This window comes from Solanum lycopersicum, chromosome 11, assembly GCF_036512215.1.
Source record: "Solanum lycopersicum chromosome 11, SLM_r2.1".
Lineage (NCBI taxonomy): Eukaryota > Viridiplantae > Streptophyta > Magnoliopsida > Solanales > Solanaceae > Solanum > Solanum lycopersicum.
In genome coordinates, this window is record NC_090810.1 from 15,355,017 (window position 1) to 15,374,610 (window position 19,594).

A 19,594-nucleotide genomic window follows, 5' to 3' on the forward strand; every position below is an offset into this window, starting at 1 on the left:
AAGAAAAAAGGCTCTTCTCACAGCCTCCAAATTTGTCCGCTCCTTCTTCAATGCATGAGCATTCTCACCCTCACTAGTACAGCTGCAACGATGCCTCTTTGCACACTTACGTGGCATGGGAGGTAGTATAGTGGTGGTAGTGAATATTTCAACAAGCACTGGGTCCTTCGCTAGCTCCACAGGTGCGCTATCAAGCTCGGGTCCCCTCATCTGAAGTATACTATCCAAGTCTTCCCGTAGACTCGCTACAGCCTTTTGAAGTGTCGTCAAATCAATGGTGGGGGTTGGGTGTGGAATAAATCACAGCTCAAACGCATCGACACGCTGGTGGACTGCCTGAATCTTTCGCTTTGTCTGCTGAGCCATTCTTTTCTCAATCTGGTCCTCAGTCTCGGCAATAGATCTCAGCATCCAAGGTTGGATGTTGATGCAACAAGGTGACCATGTGGGCCTCTAACTGATGGACCCTAATGATCGGGACCAGTCCTGCTGATGGTGGTTTAGATCGGGAGGAACTGTCACGACCCAAAACGAGCCGCGAGTGGCACCCACATTTATCCTACTATGTGAGCGAACCAACAATTCTAAACCCTAACATTTACCAATATTTCAACCATAATGAACAAAATATAATGCGGAAGACTCAAAATCTTATTAATATAACCAATAAATAAGCTTCTAAAAGTTTATCAACTATTATCCCCAAAATTTGGAAGTCATCACACCAAGAACATCTATCCTCAAATTTCTAATTTAAGAGTATTTAAGAAGCTAAAATAAGTAAAAGAGATGGTCCATGTCCGAACTTCAAAAACATCAAGACGTGAAGGAAAGAATCCAGTCCGAGCTAGGAATAATAGCTCACCCTGAAATCTGATATGCTGGGGACTGGCTACAGTTGCGGACGAGTCGAAGTCGATGGTACATTTGCTGCACTCCACAAATAACAAAAAGAAGAATACAAGTAGGGGTCAGTACAAGGAACACGTACTGAGTAGGTATCATCGGCCAACTCAAAATAGAAAGCAATATATATCAAATAGTAATAAAAAATCAACTACAATGCTTAGCAGGTGACAACAACAAGTACAAGAACCATTGGCAACAACACCAAGCACACCCATGAGGACTCAAGCCTCCACACCATACTCATTTGGGAAATAGGTTCTTTGAATTTGAGTATATTAACATAATTCAAGATTCATTCTCTTCATTACTATCGTGTCGAACGTGACACTCCGGTCCCCTAATACTACGTGTCGGAACGTGACACTCCGATCCCTTAATACTACGTGTCAGAACGTGAAACCCAATCCCTTAATACTATGTGTCAGAACGTGACACCCGATCCCTTAATACTACGTGTCGAAACGTGACACTCCGATCCCTTAATACTACTGTCTGAACGTGACACCCGATCCCTTAATACTACGTGTCAGAACGTGACACCCGATCCCTTAATACTACGTGTCGGAATGTGACACTTTGATCCCCTAATACTACGTGTCGGAACGTGACACCCGATCCATTTATCTCATTATTTTAGTTCATCAAGCCTTCTTTATGTTAAGGCGTCATCTTAATAAAGAGGATTTAAGGTTTAAGATTCGACATTCTCATCATTCTAATCCATCATAATTACATAATCACATCATGCAACCACACAATTAAGCATATAGAAGACTGTACAATACCACCCAATACATATCAATTGCTATTTAGAGTTTATCTATCACATAGAAATAAACCATAACCTACCTCTACCGAAGAATCGTGATCAAGCGAGCTACTTCTTTGCTTTCCTTTTCGCTTCTCTCTTTTCTCGCTCGTTCTCCCTCTCTCTGTTCTTTTTATTTTTCCTTCTCCAGGTTCTTTTTCTTTTACCCTAATTATCATATAATTCATTTTGATAAAAGTAACCCATTATTTATTTTAATGTTATCTCCTTTAACCCCCAAGTAATTACATTATTAAACTTACCCCACTAATTTCATAATTATAGTCATGAATAGTCCAAAACACCCCTTTAAAACTTTTAGCAGAAATCCGATCCAGTTGGGGTTACGCAGCTTGTGACGGCCCGTCGTATCTGCGACGGTCCGTCCTGTAGGTATGTCACAAAGTTCAGAGAGTTAAATTCAGTAAAAAGGTTTGTGACGATCCGTCGTATCTACGACGGTCCATGTTTCAATTCCGTCGTGAAGTTCATAGAGTCGATCTCAGTACCCAGATTTTCGAGTTGAAGTGTTTTGGAACGGAGATCCTCGACAAAATGTTGTGCTTATGATGGTTCGTCCTATCTGTCGTCGAGGGTAATGAGGAGAGCAGCAGAAGAATTATACAAGTGTGGGACGACGGAGTGTGTCACGGTCCTTCGTGACCATGACGGTCCGTCGCATGATCCGTCGACCCAGTCAATTCTTATAAAAAAAATTCTACTGCTCGAAACGACTAAACAGGTTGTTACAATAGATACCAATTTACCCGTCGTTCGTCCTCTAACGATCACAAGAAGAAAAACAAGGGAGAGAAAGAGTACCTAAATCTGTAAAAAGATGTGGGTATCTTTCTTGCATATCAGCCTCCTTCTCCCAAGTGGACTCTTCAACTGGCCGATTCTTCTATTGAACCTTGATGGATGCAATCTCCCTTGATCTCAACTTGCGGATTTCTCTATCTAGAACAGCAACAGGCTCCTCCTCATAAGACAAATTCTCATCAAGAAGAACTGATTTCCAAGGAATAATGTAGTTTCCATCCCCATGGTATCTTTTAAGCATAGACACATGAAATACCGGGTGCACTCCTGAGAGTTCTGGAGGTAATGCCAATTCATTAGCCACCTCCCCCACGTGCTTCACAACTTCAAATGGACCAATATACCTTGGACTAAGCTTACCTCGCTTACCAAACCGCATAACCCCTTTCATGGGTGAAACCTTCAACAAGACTTGTTCACCCTCCATAAAATCCAAGTCCCTAATCTTTCGATCTACATAATCTTTCTGCCTGTTCTGAGCTGCTAGATGCTTTTCCTGAATGAATTTTACTTTATCTAACGATTCCCTCAAAAGATTGGTACTCCATGGTCTCACCTCAAATGCATCAAACCAACCAATGGGAGACCTACATCTCCTCCCATATAGTGCCTCAAATGAGGCCATATCAATACTTGAGTGATAGCTATTATTGTATGAAAACTCTGCTAAGGGTAAGAAGTTATCCCAATGACCACTAAATTCTTTCACACATGCACGAAGCATATCCTCCAAAACCTGAATCGTTCGCTCAGACTGACCATCGGTATGAGGGTGAAATGCAGTACTAAGATCCAACCTAGTACCTAATTCAGCATGCAATGTTCTCCAAAACTTAGAAGTAAATTGCGTACCTCTATCTGATAATATGGAAAGTTGAACTCCATGCAATTGAACAATTTCTGAGATATAGAGTCTGGCTAACTTCTCTGCATTGTAAGTCACCTTAACCGGAATGAAGTGAGCAGACTTAGTTAATCTGTCAACAATTACCCAAATAGAATCAAACTTACCCAATATCTTTGGAAGACAAACCACAAAATCCGTTGCAATTCTTTCCCATTTCCATTCAGGAATGGGCATTTTCTGAAGTGTTCCTCTGGGCCTCTGGTGTTCATACTTTACCTGCTGACAATTCGGGCATTGGGCAACAAAATCAACAATGTCACACTTCATCCTATTCCACCAAAAATGTTGCTTTAGGTCACGATACATCTTGGTTGCACCAGGATGTATAGAATACCTTGAACTATGAGCCTCTGTAAGAATAGTGTGAATCAAATTATTGACGCGGGGCACACATACCTTTCCCTTAATTCTCAAAACGCCTTCTTCATCAATTTTTGCTTCTTTAGCCTCTCCTCGCAATACCATTTCTCGAATCCGGATCAGTTTCACATCAGTAAACTGTTTTCCCTTAATCTTGTCAAGAAAGGAAGATCTTGCCTCCACACAGGCCAAAAATCCTCCCTTCTCTAGTACTTCCAGCCTCATAAAGTCATTAGCCAGAGTCTAAACTTCTCTAGCCAATTGGCGTCTAGAAACCTGTAAGTGAGCTAGACTTCCCATGCTCCCTGATTTTCTACTTAAAGCATCTGCCACCAGATTAGCTTTTCGTGGGTGATACAAAATAGTGATATCATAGTCCTTCAGTAATTCCATCCATCTCCCCTGCCTCAAATTCAAATCTTTCTGAGTAAAGACGTACTGTAAACTACGATGATCTGTATAGACTTGACACTTAACCCCATATAGATAATGTCTCCATTGCTTTAATGCAAACACGACCGCAGCCAACTCCAAATCATGGGTCGGATAGTTACGTTCATGCACTTTTAATTTCCTTGAAGCATAAGCAATTACATTCCTCTCTTGCATTAGCACTGCACCCAACCCAGAATAAGATGCATCACAATAAACAATGAAATTCTTACCTTCCACTGGCAGGGTAAGAATTGGTGCAGTAGTCAACAAGGTCTTGAGGTTCTGGAAGCTTTCTTCACATTCGTCCGACCATACAAATGGAACGCTCTGCTTAGTCAAATTTGTCAGTTGGAAAGCAACCGAAGAAAATCCCTTGACAAATCGACGGTAGTAGCTAGCTAAACCAACAAAGCTCCTTACCTCTGTAACATTAGTAGGTCTTACCCAACTCTTCACTGCTTCGATCTTAGAAGGATCCACCATCACTCCATCCTTAGAAACCACGTGCCCTAAGAAGGACCCTGAATCTAACCAAAACTCACACTTGGAGAATTTGGCATAAAGCCTTTTCTCCCGCAACACTTCCAATACAATTCTCAAATGCTCCTCATGTTCTTTCCTGCTCTTTGAGTACATCAGTATATCATCAATGAACCCAATGACAAAGAGATCCAGGTATGGCTTAAAAATCCCGTTCATCAGGCTCATGAAAGCAGTAGGGGCATTCATAAGCCCAAAAGACATTACGAAGAATTCATAATGCCCATACCTGGTTCGAAAAGCAGTCTTTGGCACATCTGTTGCTCGTATTTTCAATTGATGATAACCAGATCTCAAATTGATTTTTGAGAAGGTACAAGCACCTTGTAACTGATCAAACAAATCGTCAATGCGAGGAAGCGGATACTTGTTCTTAATAGTTACCTTATTCAGTTGACTGTAGTCTATGCACATCCGAAAACTTCCATCCTTCTTCCTCACAAATAAAACAGGATGCACTTGGCCTAATAAAACCTTTACCCAACAATTCCTGAAGTTGGGCCTTTAACTCCCTTAACTCAGCTGGAGCCATTCTATATGGGTGTATGGAAATGGGGTGAGTACTTGGCTCCAGGTCAATACAAAAATCAATATCCCTATCCGGTGGCATACCAGGAAGGTTTACAGGAAACACATCCAGAAACTCACGGACTACTAAGACAGACTCAATTGAAGGTACTTGGGAAGTACCATCCCTGAGATGTGCCAAAAGAGCTAAACAACCCTTATTAACCATTCTCTTAGCACAAAGAAAGGATATGATACGAACTGGGGTGGAAGTATAGTCACCCTCCCACACTAGCGGATCTGTCCCAGGCTTGGCCAATGTAACAGTTTTAGCATTACAATCTAAGATTGCAAAATTTTGAGAAAGCCAAGTCATACCCAGGATAACATAAAAATCAACCATCTCTAGAATAATCAAGTCTACATGAGTATTGCTCCCCATAAAAGTCACAAGACAAGACCTATACATCTTCTCAACTATCACCGACTCACCCACCGGAGTAGAGATACGACTAGTCATGTCAAGCAAATCAAAATGTAAATCAAGACCAGTAGAAAATGAGGAAGATACATATGAAAATGTGAATCCAGGATCAAATAATACAGAAGCCATGCAATCACAAACCAAAAGATTACATGTGATAACAGCATCAGATGTCACTGCTTCAGACCTCCCGAGGAAAGCATAACAATGGGCCCTATCACCTGCCTGCCCGTTGCCCCTACCATGTTGCGCTGCAGTAGCTCCAGCTTGCCCGCCACCCCGGTTGATTTGGTGACCACCATGACCTTGGCCACCACGTCCTCCAGAATGGCGGCCTCTCCCATGACACCCTCTACCCCTGACTAGTGGGGGTCTATAACTCTGTTTTGGACAATATCTCCTAATATGTCCAGTCTCCCCACATTCATAACAATCTCTTGAGTCAAGCATAGGTCTCTGTGAGAACGACGAAGTCTGGGGGATAACCTCCAAACTCAGAGATATGCTGACTAGTCTGTGATGGACCCTCAGCTACAGGCTGCAGTGAAGACTGAATGGGTCGGGCTGGGTAACCTCCTGACTATGCCCTCTGGAGTAAGAACCACTAAACTCACATCCCTTACGGAACTTCTTAGGTGTCGACGCCATAGTGAAGTCGTGTGGCTTCACCCCCTCCACCTCTATCACAAAATCTACCACTTCCTGAAGGGATTTTGCTGCAGCAGCTACCTCTAAGGCTAGGATCTGCAAATCTGACCTCAATCCTTTCACAAAACGGCGAATCCGCTCTTGTGGACTGAAACAAAGCTGGGTGGCATACCTGGATAGTGCACGAAATTTGGCCTCATAAGTAGTAACAGACATCCTTCCTTGCTCTAATCTTAGAAACTCATCTCTCCTCCTATCCCTCAAAGTCCGGGGTATATACTTCTCCATAAATAAGCTAGAGAATGATGCCCAAGTCATAGGTGGTGCCTGTGCTGGTTGACACTCAACATACGACCGCCACCATATTTTGGCATTCCCCTGAAACTGATAGGTCACAAACTCAACACCGAATCGTTCTACTATGTCCATCTTATGTAGCAGCTCATGACAACCAACTCGAAAATCATAGGCATCCTCAGATTCAGCACCCTTGAAAACTGGAGGTTTCAATTTCAAGAATTTATTGAAAAGTTCATGCTGATCACTCGTCATTATAGGTCCTGTTGTCAATCGAGGAAACATGCCTACTTACAATGAGGAATCCATGCGGGGAGCCACAGCAACTGCATGTTATACTCCTGGAACCTAAGGGGCTGGTGCAGAAAACACTGGAGGTGTCTGGCCTTGATCAGATAACCCGCTAACATAAGTAAAAACCTGGTTAATCATCTCTGGGGTAGGTTGGGGTGGTAATTCCTCGTCTTGCACTTACTCATTTTCCCCTTCCTCACCCTCCTACTACCTCATCAGTCGGTGGAGGAGTCACCGCCCTAGTACTAGCTGGGCCAGGTGTTTGTCCTCTACCTCTAGAGGACGTCCTCCCGCGAACTCTACCACGACCTCTTGCCACTGCTCCTCTTCGAGCTACAGCCCCTGTGGCTGGCTCAGACGCACCCTGTCTTGCCGGTGTTGATGTTGGCACAGCTGTTGCTCTAGATCTAACCATCTGCAAAATAGAGTGAGGATGTCAGATACAAATTTATATCACCTAGATACCAATTGGATCCAAGTAATAGCACGAAAGAAAGAAAGAATGGAATTTTCCTAAAGTCCTATAGCCTCTCAAAGAAAAGTAAGGGCGTCCCCCTACCGTTCCTCAAGACTCTACTAGACTCGTTCTTGTGTGATGAGACCAACGAACCTAATGCTCTGATACCAAGTTTGTCACGACCCAAAACGAGCCGCGAGTGGCACCCACACTTATCCTACTATGAGAGCGAACCAACAATTCTAAACCCCAACATTTACTAATATTTCAACCATAATGAACAAAATATAATGCGGAAGACTCAAAATCTTATTAATATAACCAATAAATAAGCTTCTAAAAGTTTATCAACTATTATCCCCAAAATCTGGAAGTCATCACACCAAGAACATCTATCCTCAAATTTCTAATCTAAGAGTATTTAAGAAGCTAAAATAAGTAAAAGAGATGGTCCATGTCCGAACTTCAAGACATCAAGACGTGAAGGAAAGAATCCAGTCCGAGCTAGGAATAATAGCTCACCCTGAAATCTGATATGCTAGAGGTTGGCTAGAGTTGCGGAAGAGTCGAAGTCGATGGTACGTTTGCTGCATTCCACAAATAACATAAAGAAGAATACAAGTAGGCATCAGTACAAGGAACACGTACTAAGTAGGTATCATCGGCCAACTCAAAATAGAAAGCAATATATATCGAATAGTAATATAAAATCAACTACAATGCTTAGCAGGTGACAACAACAAGTACAAGAACCATTGGCAACAACACCAAGCACACCCATGAGGACTCAAGCCTCCACACCATACTCATTTGGGAAATAGGTTCTTTGAATTTGAGTATATTAACATAATTCAAGATTCATTCTCTTCATTACTATCGTGTCGGAACGTGACACTCCGATCCCCTAATACTACTTGTCGGAACGTGACACTCCGATCCCTTAATACTACGTGTCGGAACGTGACACCCGCTCCCTTAATATTACGTGTCGGAACGTGACACCCGATCCCTTAATACTACGTGTTGGAAGGTGACACTCTGATCCCTTAATACTACGTGTCGGAACGTGACACCCGATCCCTTAATACTACGTGTCGGAACGTGACACCCGATCCCTTAATACTACGTGTCGGAACGTGACACTCCGATCCCCTAATACTACGTGTCGGAACGTGACACCCGATCCATTTATCTCATTATTTTAGTTCATCAAGCCTTCTTTATGTCAAGGCGTCATCTTAATAAAGAGGATTTAAGGTTTAAGATTCGACATTCTCATCATTCTAATCCATCATAATTACATAATCACATCATGCAACCACACAATTAAGCATATAGAAGACTTTACAATACCACCTAATACATATCAATTGCTATTTAGAGTTTATCTATCACATAGAAATAAACCATAACCTACCTCCACCGAAGAATCGTGATGAAGCCAGCTACTTCTCAATACCTTTGCTTTCCTTTTCGCTTCTCTCTTTTCTCGCCCGTTCTCCCTCTCTCTGTTTTTTTTATTTTTCCTTCTCCAGATTCTTTTTCTTTTACCCTAATTATCATATAATTCATTATGATAAAAGTAACCCATTATTTATTTTAAAGTTATCTCCTTTAACCCCCAAGTAAGTACATTATTAAACTTACCCCACTAATTTCATAATTATAGTCATGAATAGTCCAAAACACCCCTTTAAAACGTTTAGTAGAAATCCGACCCAGTTGGGGTTACGCAGCTTGTGACGGCCTGTCGTATCTGCGACGGTCCGTCCTGCAGGTCCGTCAAAAAGTTCAGAGAGTTAAATTCAGTAAAAAGGTTTGTGACGGTCCGTTGTATCTACGGCGGTCCTTGCTGCAGTTCCGTCGTGAAGTTCATAAAGTCGATCTCAGTACCCAGATTTTCGAGTTGAAGTATTTTGGAACGGAGATCCTCAACGAACCATTATGCTTATGACGGTTCATCCTATCTGTCATCGAGGGTAATGAGGAGAGCAGCAGAAGAATTATACAAGTGTGGGACGACAGAGTCTGTCGCAGTCCGTCGTGACCATGACGGTCCGTCGCGTGATCCGTCGACCCAGTCAGTTTTTATCAAAAAAAATTCTACTACTCGAAACAACTAAACAGGTCGTTACAGGAACTAAGTGTCGTACTAGTGCCAGGGGCAGACTCGAACAGGGTGGTATTGGTAGGCTCTAAAGTTGTATGATCGTCCCTTAGGCTTGCTCGACCGTATCCGCCAAGTTCTCACTTAGAGGATGCAAATCAACTCGGGGCTCGTCGTGGTTCCGCCACATTGGACTCATCCCTAACGAGACCCATATACATTGTCTTAGTAGAAGTATGGAGGATATCTCTGTGCTAAATGCGCACCTCAAGCATCCTTGCACAGATGGAAAATTATACAGGCAAACGTGTAAGTTGTAGAGGACTTAAAAGCCCTCTCATGATGGAAACCAACAACCTTGGAAAATTTATCTCTAACACGGTTACTAGAGCTGCTACCAAGACCTCTCTATCACAAGTAAGTATATTATCTACACTCATGGGGGATAGGCGGTGGCGGACTAACAGCCAGAAGAACTTGGCTGTAAAAGTGAGGTTCGCCTTCTTGATAAGGCCTCTGGGATCCAACATTAGGTTTGCTCCCTCACCGTCAATGGAGGGTTGTTGTGCAATCCACCTCTTGGTCGGCTCTCTCAAATCTCTACACTGTTGAAAATGGCCACTCTTTACCACGTCCAACGTGTAGTCAGTGGAGCCACCATATTGAAAGCGACGGATAGCAAGAGAGTTAATGTCCACCCAGATGCCTCGAACTTGAAGATCTGTGAGCGGGGCGTGTTTGGCAGGGTTCGATCACCGATCAAAAGAACTTGGAGAGAATGTACGTAAGAGATGTAGAACTCTCGCACCATCTCCTTATTGTAAGATCCCACACTCCTAGCCATCCACTCGAGCCGGTGGTGGGTAAACAAGACATGCACCGCAGGGACTGTGTTTAGGCTCCCTGTAAGAACCCGCAATTCAACTGTCAACATGTGAGTCATCACCCTTTATCGTTCAGTAACTTGGAATCCATGTATATGTGGTACTGGAAATCTACGCACCAGTGATTGGGCTCATCAGCAACCGGTGTAGGGACCTCATTCTGGGGTGCCGGAGCAGACTCCGAACTCTGGTACTCATAAGACAAGGTATTGCATGCAGGCAAGGATGGGAGAATGGCTCCCTGTGATTTGAAATCAGAGGTTGTGGACTCATTTGACCCTGTATGGTGGGCCACTCTTTACCGAAATCCTTCTTGGAGCTGATGCTCCCTTAGAACCCGAGACAAATCCTGAGGGTTTTCCGATCAGTGCGCGCTCCTCATTAGGCATGGAGGCAATGACTACGCCGGGCGCTACCTTAGTGCGGTGCCCTGAGTGGCTCGAACAGCTAGTGTAGGGGTCTGGGTGCTAGGGGCACGTATTCTTGATCCTGCTCATCATCCGACATGTCGATCAATCGTTGGGAGGGAGCAAAAGAGTTGGACCTCCTCGTAGAATATACTATGTGGGATTTTAATGCCACAAGTACCTAAAAAAACACCTTGTTAGTCTTATTGAAATTAGTCTACACAAGCAACATAATCAAGACAGAATCTTGAGACACAATACAGAGGTAGTGAAGAATTTTAGAATTGGGAGACTGGCACTATCGACGGCCAATCGATAAATCGGTAGTCCGTATGTAGTGTCCGTCGGTCGACACTTAGCAATTTAGATGTTGATAGTTCACACACCTCTCAGTTAGAAACGACGGACGTGCAGAACGGCCCATCGATCAAGCAACGAACCGTAGTCCACTTCCATCATCAGAAACTTAGAATAATTGAGACTTGATAAAAAAACAAAGTGTCAGTTAGAAATGATGGACATGCAGAATGGTCCATTGATGTTCCACTTCCATCGTTCCAAAGTTAAGCAGGTTTAGATGGTAGCCATTGATGGACCCCATCGATAGTCTTTCAATCAATCGACGGTTAGTAGAAGGGTCCCATTCAATTGGTCAGAGAAAAGATTTTAGGACATGATTTTACCCCATATATGGACAATTTCAAGCACAATAAAAGTTCACCCAAAATTCAATAACAAGGATAAAACCAATTCGTCATCCCTAGGGCTTCAATTTTATAAATTTCGAACATGGCTTCTACGAGACTATCAAGCCCTAAGTCAGAAAAAAACAACAAGCATTGTGAATTTATACAGATTCCACCCCCCAACCCATTCTCCTTCTATCATTCTAAGGGACATAGAACCCATTTTTTACAAGTTTAATAGGCAAATTAATCCCTATGTAAAGACCCACATACAATCTATTCATTCCCACAAGCAAATGAACTAGAATTAATTGAGCAAAGGAAAATGCAATACCTGTAAGTGGTAGTAGAGTGAATGAGTGGGTGGTACTGCAACAACCAACCTACGTGCCACCTACTAACTCTTATCAGAGAAACAATGGAGATTTGAGTAGGAAACTGAGGGGTTAGGGTTTGGGGATTTTTGGAATTTTGGGAGGATTTTGATTGTTTTAGAAGAGAATGGACGGGAGTTAATGTGGGTATTAGTGGATAAAGAGGGGAATAAGGCGAGGGAAACGGTTGGGAGGGAATTTGAAAAGGTGTGAGAGATTAAGTGGATGGGTATATTTTTATATAGTCGGTCAGGTCGGATCGGGTCACTGGTTTCTGTGAACTGATGGTACCCTGTCCACGGTCCGTAATTCAGTCGATGGACCGTCAACTAGATTGTCGGTAGTGCCCTAAATTAGACAAAATTTTAGAGCATACGTGTGATCTACGGACACCATTGACGATCCGTCGATGGAACGACAGCCCGTCGGTTGGTCCATAGTTCGATGCACCTGACCAATTTCTGCAGAATTCTTGTGGTTCGATCCCTACACATTGAGCACTCATTAAGCAATTCTTTGTGTGTTTTTTGGACACGTTTTTTACGTGGGCCCAAAACTTAACTCTAGCCAACATACTTAAAAAGATAAAAGAAAATTTATACATGACATTGAGTAAAACAAAATGAAACAAAAGAATGCAAATATTCTTACAAAAAAACATATTGTTTGCTAGAGGATACACATTGGGTTGCCTCTCAAGAATCGCTTGATTTAACGTCGCGGCACGACGCAAGACCCTTGATACTCAGACTTCGTCAAGGTTATATGACTCAACCACTCATGGGAACTCTCCACATGCCTTAGGTAGATCTTGATTCTTTGCCCATTTACCGTAAACCTTGCACCCTCCTTGTTCTACAACTCAACTTCTCCATATGGTAACACTTATATGATAAAGAATGGACCATTCCATTTGGACTTGAGTTTGTCCTGAAACAAGCGCAGCCTAGAGTTAAACAAAAACACCAAATCTCCAACTACAAATTCGCGCTTCTAAATCTTTTGGTCATGGTACTTGTTCATCTTCTCTTTGTAGAGGGCTGAACTTTCATATGCTTTAAGGCCAAATCATCAATCTCATTCAACTAATTAAGTCTTTCTTCTACTGCTTCATTCCAATCCATTTTCTATTTCTTCATTGCCCACATGACCTTGTGATCTAACTCAACCGGCAAGTGACAAGCTTTCCCATATACAACTTGTTATGGAGAAATACCTATGGAGGTCTTGTATGCAGTTCGATAAGCCCAAAAAGCATCATCAAGCCTACTTGACAAATCCGTTCAATTAGCATTCACCATTTTCGACAGGATCGACTTGATTTCTCTATTGGACACCTCAACTTACCCACTAGTTTGTGGATGGTAGGGAGTGGCTACATTGTGGAGAACCCCATATTTCTCCAATAACCCTTTGAACAATTTGTTGCAAAAGTGGGATTCCCCAACCCACTAATAATAGCCCTATGTTTGCCGAATCTAGAGAAGATGTTTTTTTTCAAGAATGTAGTGCTTCATTGTTGGCAAGTGCTATGGCTTCCACCCATTTTGACACTAATGCAACCGCCACAAGAACCATCCCATAAGAACTCACAAACGGTCTCATAAAATTAATGCCCCATACATCAAACAACCCAATCACTAGAATGGGATTTAAATAGAGCTCTTGCCTCTTCAAAATCCCACCATTTCTTTAGCACCTATGACATGCCTTGGCGATCTCATGAGTATCTTGGTGGATGGTTGGTCAATAGTACCTACACTGCAAAATCTTATGGGCAGTCCGGATACCACTATGATGCCCACCCACAAACGAAGAATGAAATGCCTCCAAAAAACTTAGCATCTCAACTTCCAGAACACTACAGCTAATAAGACCATCAGCACAAGTCCAGTATAAATAAGGCTCATCCCAACAGAACTTTTTCACATCATGCATGAACTTTTTCCTCTTATAGAGGACAAGTCTGATAGTACTATATCGGTAGCCAGATAATTCACAAAATAGCGAACCATGTGATCAAGTCATGAGAAACGACCAATATATGCTCATCAAGGAAGGTTTCATCAATTTCAGCCTTTTCACCAAACTCTCACATAGCTTCATCCTCTAATCCGGACAAGTGATCGACAACCTGATTTTCGGTTCCTTTTCTATCTTTCATCTCAATACCAAACTCTTACAAAATTAGCACCATCTAATCAACCTTTGGTTTCACATCCTTCTTTGCCATCAAATATCTTAAAGCGGAGTGGTTAGTATTCACTATAACTCTCGTGCCAAGTAAATAAGAGCAAAATTTTTTGAAAGCAAAAACCAATGGAAGGAGCTCTTCTTCAGTCACAGTGTTGTTCTTTTATGCTTCATTTAAGGCCTTAACTAGCATAATAGATGGGTTGAAAGATTTTATCCCTTTTTTGTCCCAATACAACACCAAGAGCAACCCCACTAACATCACACATCACCTCAAATGGCTTACTCCACTATGGAGAAATAATTACGGGCGCAGACACCAACTTCTCCTTCAACTCTCCAAATTCATTCAGAAAGGATTTATCAAAATAGAATGTACATTCCTTCTCAAGTAACTTCCACAGATGATGTGCAATTTTTGACAAATCCTTAATAAACCTTTGGAAGAATCCTGCATGCCTAAGAAAACTTCTCACACCTTTTACAGAAATGGGTGGAGGAAACCTCTATCCCCTTCTATGAGATGTGATGGCCCAATACAATACCCTCTTTCACCATGAAGTGACATTTTCACAATTTAGTATAAGGTTGCAATCTTCACATCCTTTGAGAACCTCGGCCAAGTGACTCAAACAATGAGCAAACGAGTAACCAACAACTGAAAAGTCATCCATAAACACCTTAATAGTGTCCTCCACCATATCGAAGAATATCAACATCATACATCTCTGAAAAGTAGTCAGTGCATTAAACAACCCAAAAGGCATCCTCTTGAATGCGAATGTACCATAAGGGCAAGTAAAGGAGGTTTTCTCTTGATCCTTCAGTGCAATAAAGATTTGATTGTAACCCGAATAACCATCAAGGAAACAATAACATCCTTTTCATGCAAGTCTATTTTACATATGATCCATGAAGGACATAGGGAAATGGTCCTTCTCAGTCCATGCATTCAACTTCCGTAATCCATCCAAACTGTCCATCCATTAACCGGCCTCATTGGAACAAGCTCATTCTTCTCATTAGAGACCACTATCATTCCCCATTTTTTGGGAACACACTGAACAGGGCATACCCAACTACTATATGCGATAAGATATATGACTCTTGAATCCAACCAGTTAATAATCTCCTTCTTAACTACCTCTTGCATAGGTGGATTCAAACTTCTGTAGTGTTCAATACTTAGCTTGTGATCGCGCATGGGTTTGATTTTGTGTGAACAAATACCGGTTGGGATCCCACTAATGTACGCAATAATCCAACCAATAAATCATTTGAACTTCCTTAACACTTCTACCAGACACTCTACTTTTTCCACATTCAAATCCTATGTCATCTCTTCCCAAGAATACATTACTCATATGAGGTGGAAGATCCTTAAGCTCTAATTTTGGGGCCTGCTCAATAGATGGTTTTGCGGGGGGAGACTTGCGATGCTTCATGTCTAACTCCCATTTCTTTGGTTTGAACCAAAATTCACCTTGATCTAGTGCCAAAACCAATGACCCATACTCTTCTACAATCACTCTCAAAATTCATTATCACTGCCGCTAATGGCTTAACACCAACGAGCTCTTCGATATGTACCTCAGATGTACACTCAGCCCTGTAGAATATAACAGATACCGTTTGGAGCTCACCACTCTGCTTCATGGACCTACAAATGTTGAAAGTTGCTTCTTCATTGTTTAGCCTAAACTACATCTGCCCTTTTACCATGTCATCTTCTACTACAGACGGCATAGGTGGATCAATGGTTTGCTTACCCACTCGAGTAGTGAAAGCCATTCAATGTCCATCATTTTTTGGATTTTGAATGGTATTGCTAGGAAGGAAGAGTACCCGGTTGACTTGGGTTCACACTAGTAGACAATTGGTCTATTAGCAACTCAAGATGCTTGATTGAGACTGCATGTGCATTCACCTTTTGCCTAATATTAGCCAAATCACCTTTTAACTCTTTGGCGTGCTCATCAATAGCATCAAATCTCCTCATCATCTTTTTTAACTATATTCAACTCGAGCCATACTTCCTCCACCATCCCTAGGAGAAACTTCACATTTATGAGGTGGAACATAGGGCCCACCTCAATCGTTTCTTTTACCGTAGTTACCCCGGTTGAAGTTGTTGTAACGGTGTTAGTTTCCATCCAAAACATAATGTCCCTCTTTTTTGTAATTCTCATAGTTCTGACCTTGATTTCTTTGACCCTGGCACCGATTCTTCGTATTGGGGCCTTGGGCATTTGGTTGGAAACCCCTCGTCTGCTCATTCACTGCATAAGAATCCTCTTCATAGTAGTAGTCATTCGCTAGCGGTGGTGGTTTAGTCAAATAATTCATCGAATTTAATTTATCTGCACCCCAGTGACATGTTTCAATACCAATCGAGCTAAATTCTCATTTGAACCATCTCTTCATGAATATCATCTGCGGCCAGGTTGTCTGTAGCTTGCACTTCAAAGGTGGTTTTCCTAGTGTCCAATTTCCTAGTGCTCCAAGCCTTGTTGCGAGAGATTTCCTCCAACTTATGAGCAATCTCTAGATTCGTGCATTCACCATAAGAACCAACCGCAATTGCACCTAGAACTTATTTATTATTATCATCTTAACCCCGATAGAAGTTCTCTTTCAACGACTCATCACCAATGCGGTGGTTTGAGACACTTCTCTCGAATGAGGTGAATCTATCCCAAAAGTTACTCACCAACTCTCAAGGAAATGCCACAAAGTTTTTCACTCTATCTTTGTGGTTGAGCTTTTAATACACTGGGTAGTACCGTGGTAGGAATATATCCCTCAACGTGTCCCAAGTATAGATCGAATTATAGGGTAACTTACTGAACCAAATTGCGGCCTCTCCCCACAGTGAGAGAGGGAACACTCTTAACCCGATGACATCCATGTCCAATTCTTGCCTCCCTACACAACTCTTACACACCGACTTTAGTTTGGCGATGTGAGCATGTGGATCCTCATATGGTACCCCCGAAAACAAACCTCTGGTAGTGAGCATCTGCATCGAGCTACTAGTTACCATGAATGTGTGACCCTATGGTAGAGGAGGTAGGTTAAGAGGCTTGTTAGAGTCTTTGTGGGTTATGTTGCCCCCATAGATTTTTTGAGAGCGTGGAACGGGAGGTTTCCTCCTCAAAGAACCATCGCCACGGTTCTCCACAATCACTTTTTTATAAGCATCAACTAGCGGAGGAAGATAATGGTTGATCCCAACCTAGATTTGTGGGATTCGGTTGGTCATTCATTCTGCAGAGTGTCCAGTTAAGTTCAAGATCAAATGGTACGATTGGTTCTCCTCGGCTCTGTGTAATTAGCATACACTAGATCTAGACCTTAGACAAGCAAAAAAAATAAAAATAAAGTAAAATTAGAAAATTGTTGACTAAAATTCAGTATTTTTTCTTAAAACTAATCTAAAATCCACATTCCCCGGCAGGGGTGCCAAAATTTGATACACTCAAATTACACTTCACTAAAGAAGTATAAGCGGTCGTATCAAGTAAACAACCCAACTATTGGGTTGGGGTCGATCCCATGAGGAAAATGATTTGGACTTAACTTTAATGTATGATTACCTCTATTTAGTCAAGTCCTTTCCAAACACTAGTAACTAAGGGGGGGGGGGGGCGGGTTGTGAAACAAAAGTGTTGCAATGTTGTGAAATCAAACAAGTATTAAGAATGAGTTATTAGTGTTTATCAAGTTGTGAAAGAAAACTAGGGTTAAGTGTTCGTCAAAGGTCCATAACGCCATAATCCTAGTTATAAATTCTTTCCTAGTGTTTTCCATGCAAAGTGATAAGTTATGTATCTCTAAATCCTTGGTCCGTTATTTAGAGAATTTCACTCGTACCTTGGTCCGGCTACGTGCGTCTAAGTTACTAACCATTACCTTTACTTCATATCAAGCATCATATTCGATGTTTGGCTTAGTTATTACTTCAGACCAATCGAAACTAGCATATTAGATAGTATCCACTAAATCTATGTCGATAATTCTTTTCCTATTAACTACCCCATTGGTCTAGCACGTAGAAATAAGGCAAGTTCTAACACATGCACTCGTTAAAAAGACTACTAGATGAAAGAATTATCAATACATGCAATAACCTATTTGACAATTGTTATTTATCTAGGTTTATTTTGTTAATCAAGCATGGTTCCCACAACCCTAGTTGTGCATTTAGTTACCCAAGCTTAGAAGAATACAATTAATAATTGATAATTAATAAATAATTAACTTACTTTGACAAATTTGACGAAAATCCAAAAATTCAACTTGAAATCACACAATTATCTTAAAAGACCAAATTGAGAAATTTGAATTATTGCCCAAGTTGCAAAGTCAAATCTCCAAAAACAAAAGTATGAAAAATAGTAAAGAAATACAATCCCGAAAACGAGGTTTCTCACCCTATTTATAATAAAAACAAATTCGTAAATGAAAAGAATTAATATGAGGAAAGTTTGTCCAAAACACGGCTTTAATCGACGACCCAAACAGAAGGTCCGTCGATCAAACGACGGACCGTCGACTGCCTCCATTAGTCCACACTTAGCATCTTTTCTCAACATTCACTTTGCATCTTCTTTAATCTAATCAAACGGACCAACATCATGTTCTGTCGATACACCTACTTTCTGTTGATTCTTCTCTTCGTTTCCTACTTAGTGTTTCTTCGACATCGGGTACTAGGGCATTTTCTGATCATATCGACGATTTGCCAGGATGGTCCATCGGTCAGTCGACGGACCATCGATCCTTCTGTAGCCCCACACTTAGTCAGAATTCCCCGAGTTTCTTCTAGATGCCTGAACTTTCGATGGACGGTCACCACCTACAGTCCATCATTGGGACAACGGGCCGTCGATGGCTTCATGGATCACTTTTGCACTGATTCTTCACAGCTTCTGCATTTTCATTTTGGACGACTTTCCTGCAAAACAAATACACAACATATTAAACTTACTACAAAGAGGCTCTAGAAACACACCAATCTTAAGAAAAAAGCATCGAAAGAACCGTGAAACCACGGTACATCATATAACATTAAATTTACACAATGCAACTCAAAACATCATTTCCAGCATATAGGAGCTTAACATTCATTACATGAGGAATTTCCTTCTCAATAACAACAATAATTCAGCGTGTCAATATGATTAATATCATTTCATGAAGGCAATAACATCCCAGAAAATTATACATAATTTCAAATCAAGCAAAAGAGCCCTCCTTGAATAAATTTCATTTTTTGGCATATCATTCTCTGTAAATTGTACATTCTTATAAAACATCACCAAAAATCAATCAAACTTCAATTCACTCATTATTTTCATTATTAGTAAGAACAATTAACCTTAATTAGCAAATAGATGAGTATAATGGGACTTTATGTCAGCCTCGGCTTCCCATGTTTCTCCCTCAACTAGGTGGTTTCTCCATTAAACTTTT

General features: G+C 41.5%; 1 protein-coding gene across 1 annotated transcript; it reads right to left on the reverse strand.

Annotated features, from left to right (window-relative positions):
• Window positions 1-300: 300 nt before the first annotated feature.
• LOC138339265 (uncharacterized) lies at window positions 301-3,752 on the reverse strand. Its single transcript, XM_069290850.1, has 3 exons — window positions 3,392-3,752; window positions 2,662-3,055; window positions 301-403 (listed from the first exon to the last, which is right to left on the reverse strand). The coding sequence occupies exons 1-3, from the start codon at window positions 3,750-3,752 to the stop codon at window positions 301-303; spliced, it is 858 nt and encodes a 285-aa protein (XP_069146951.1).
• Between the last annotated feature and the right edge of the window lie 15,842 nt (window positions 3,753-19,594).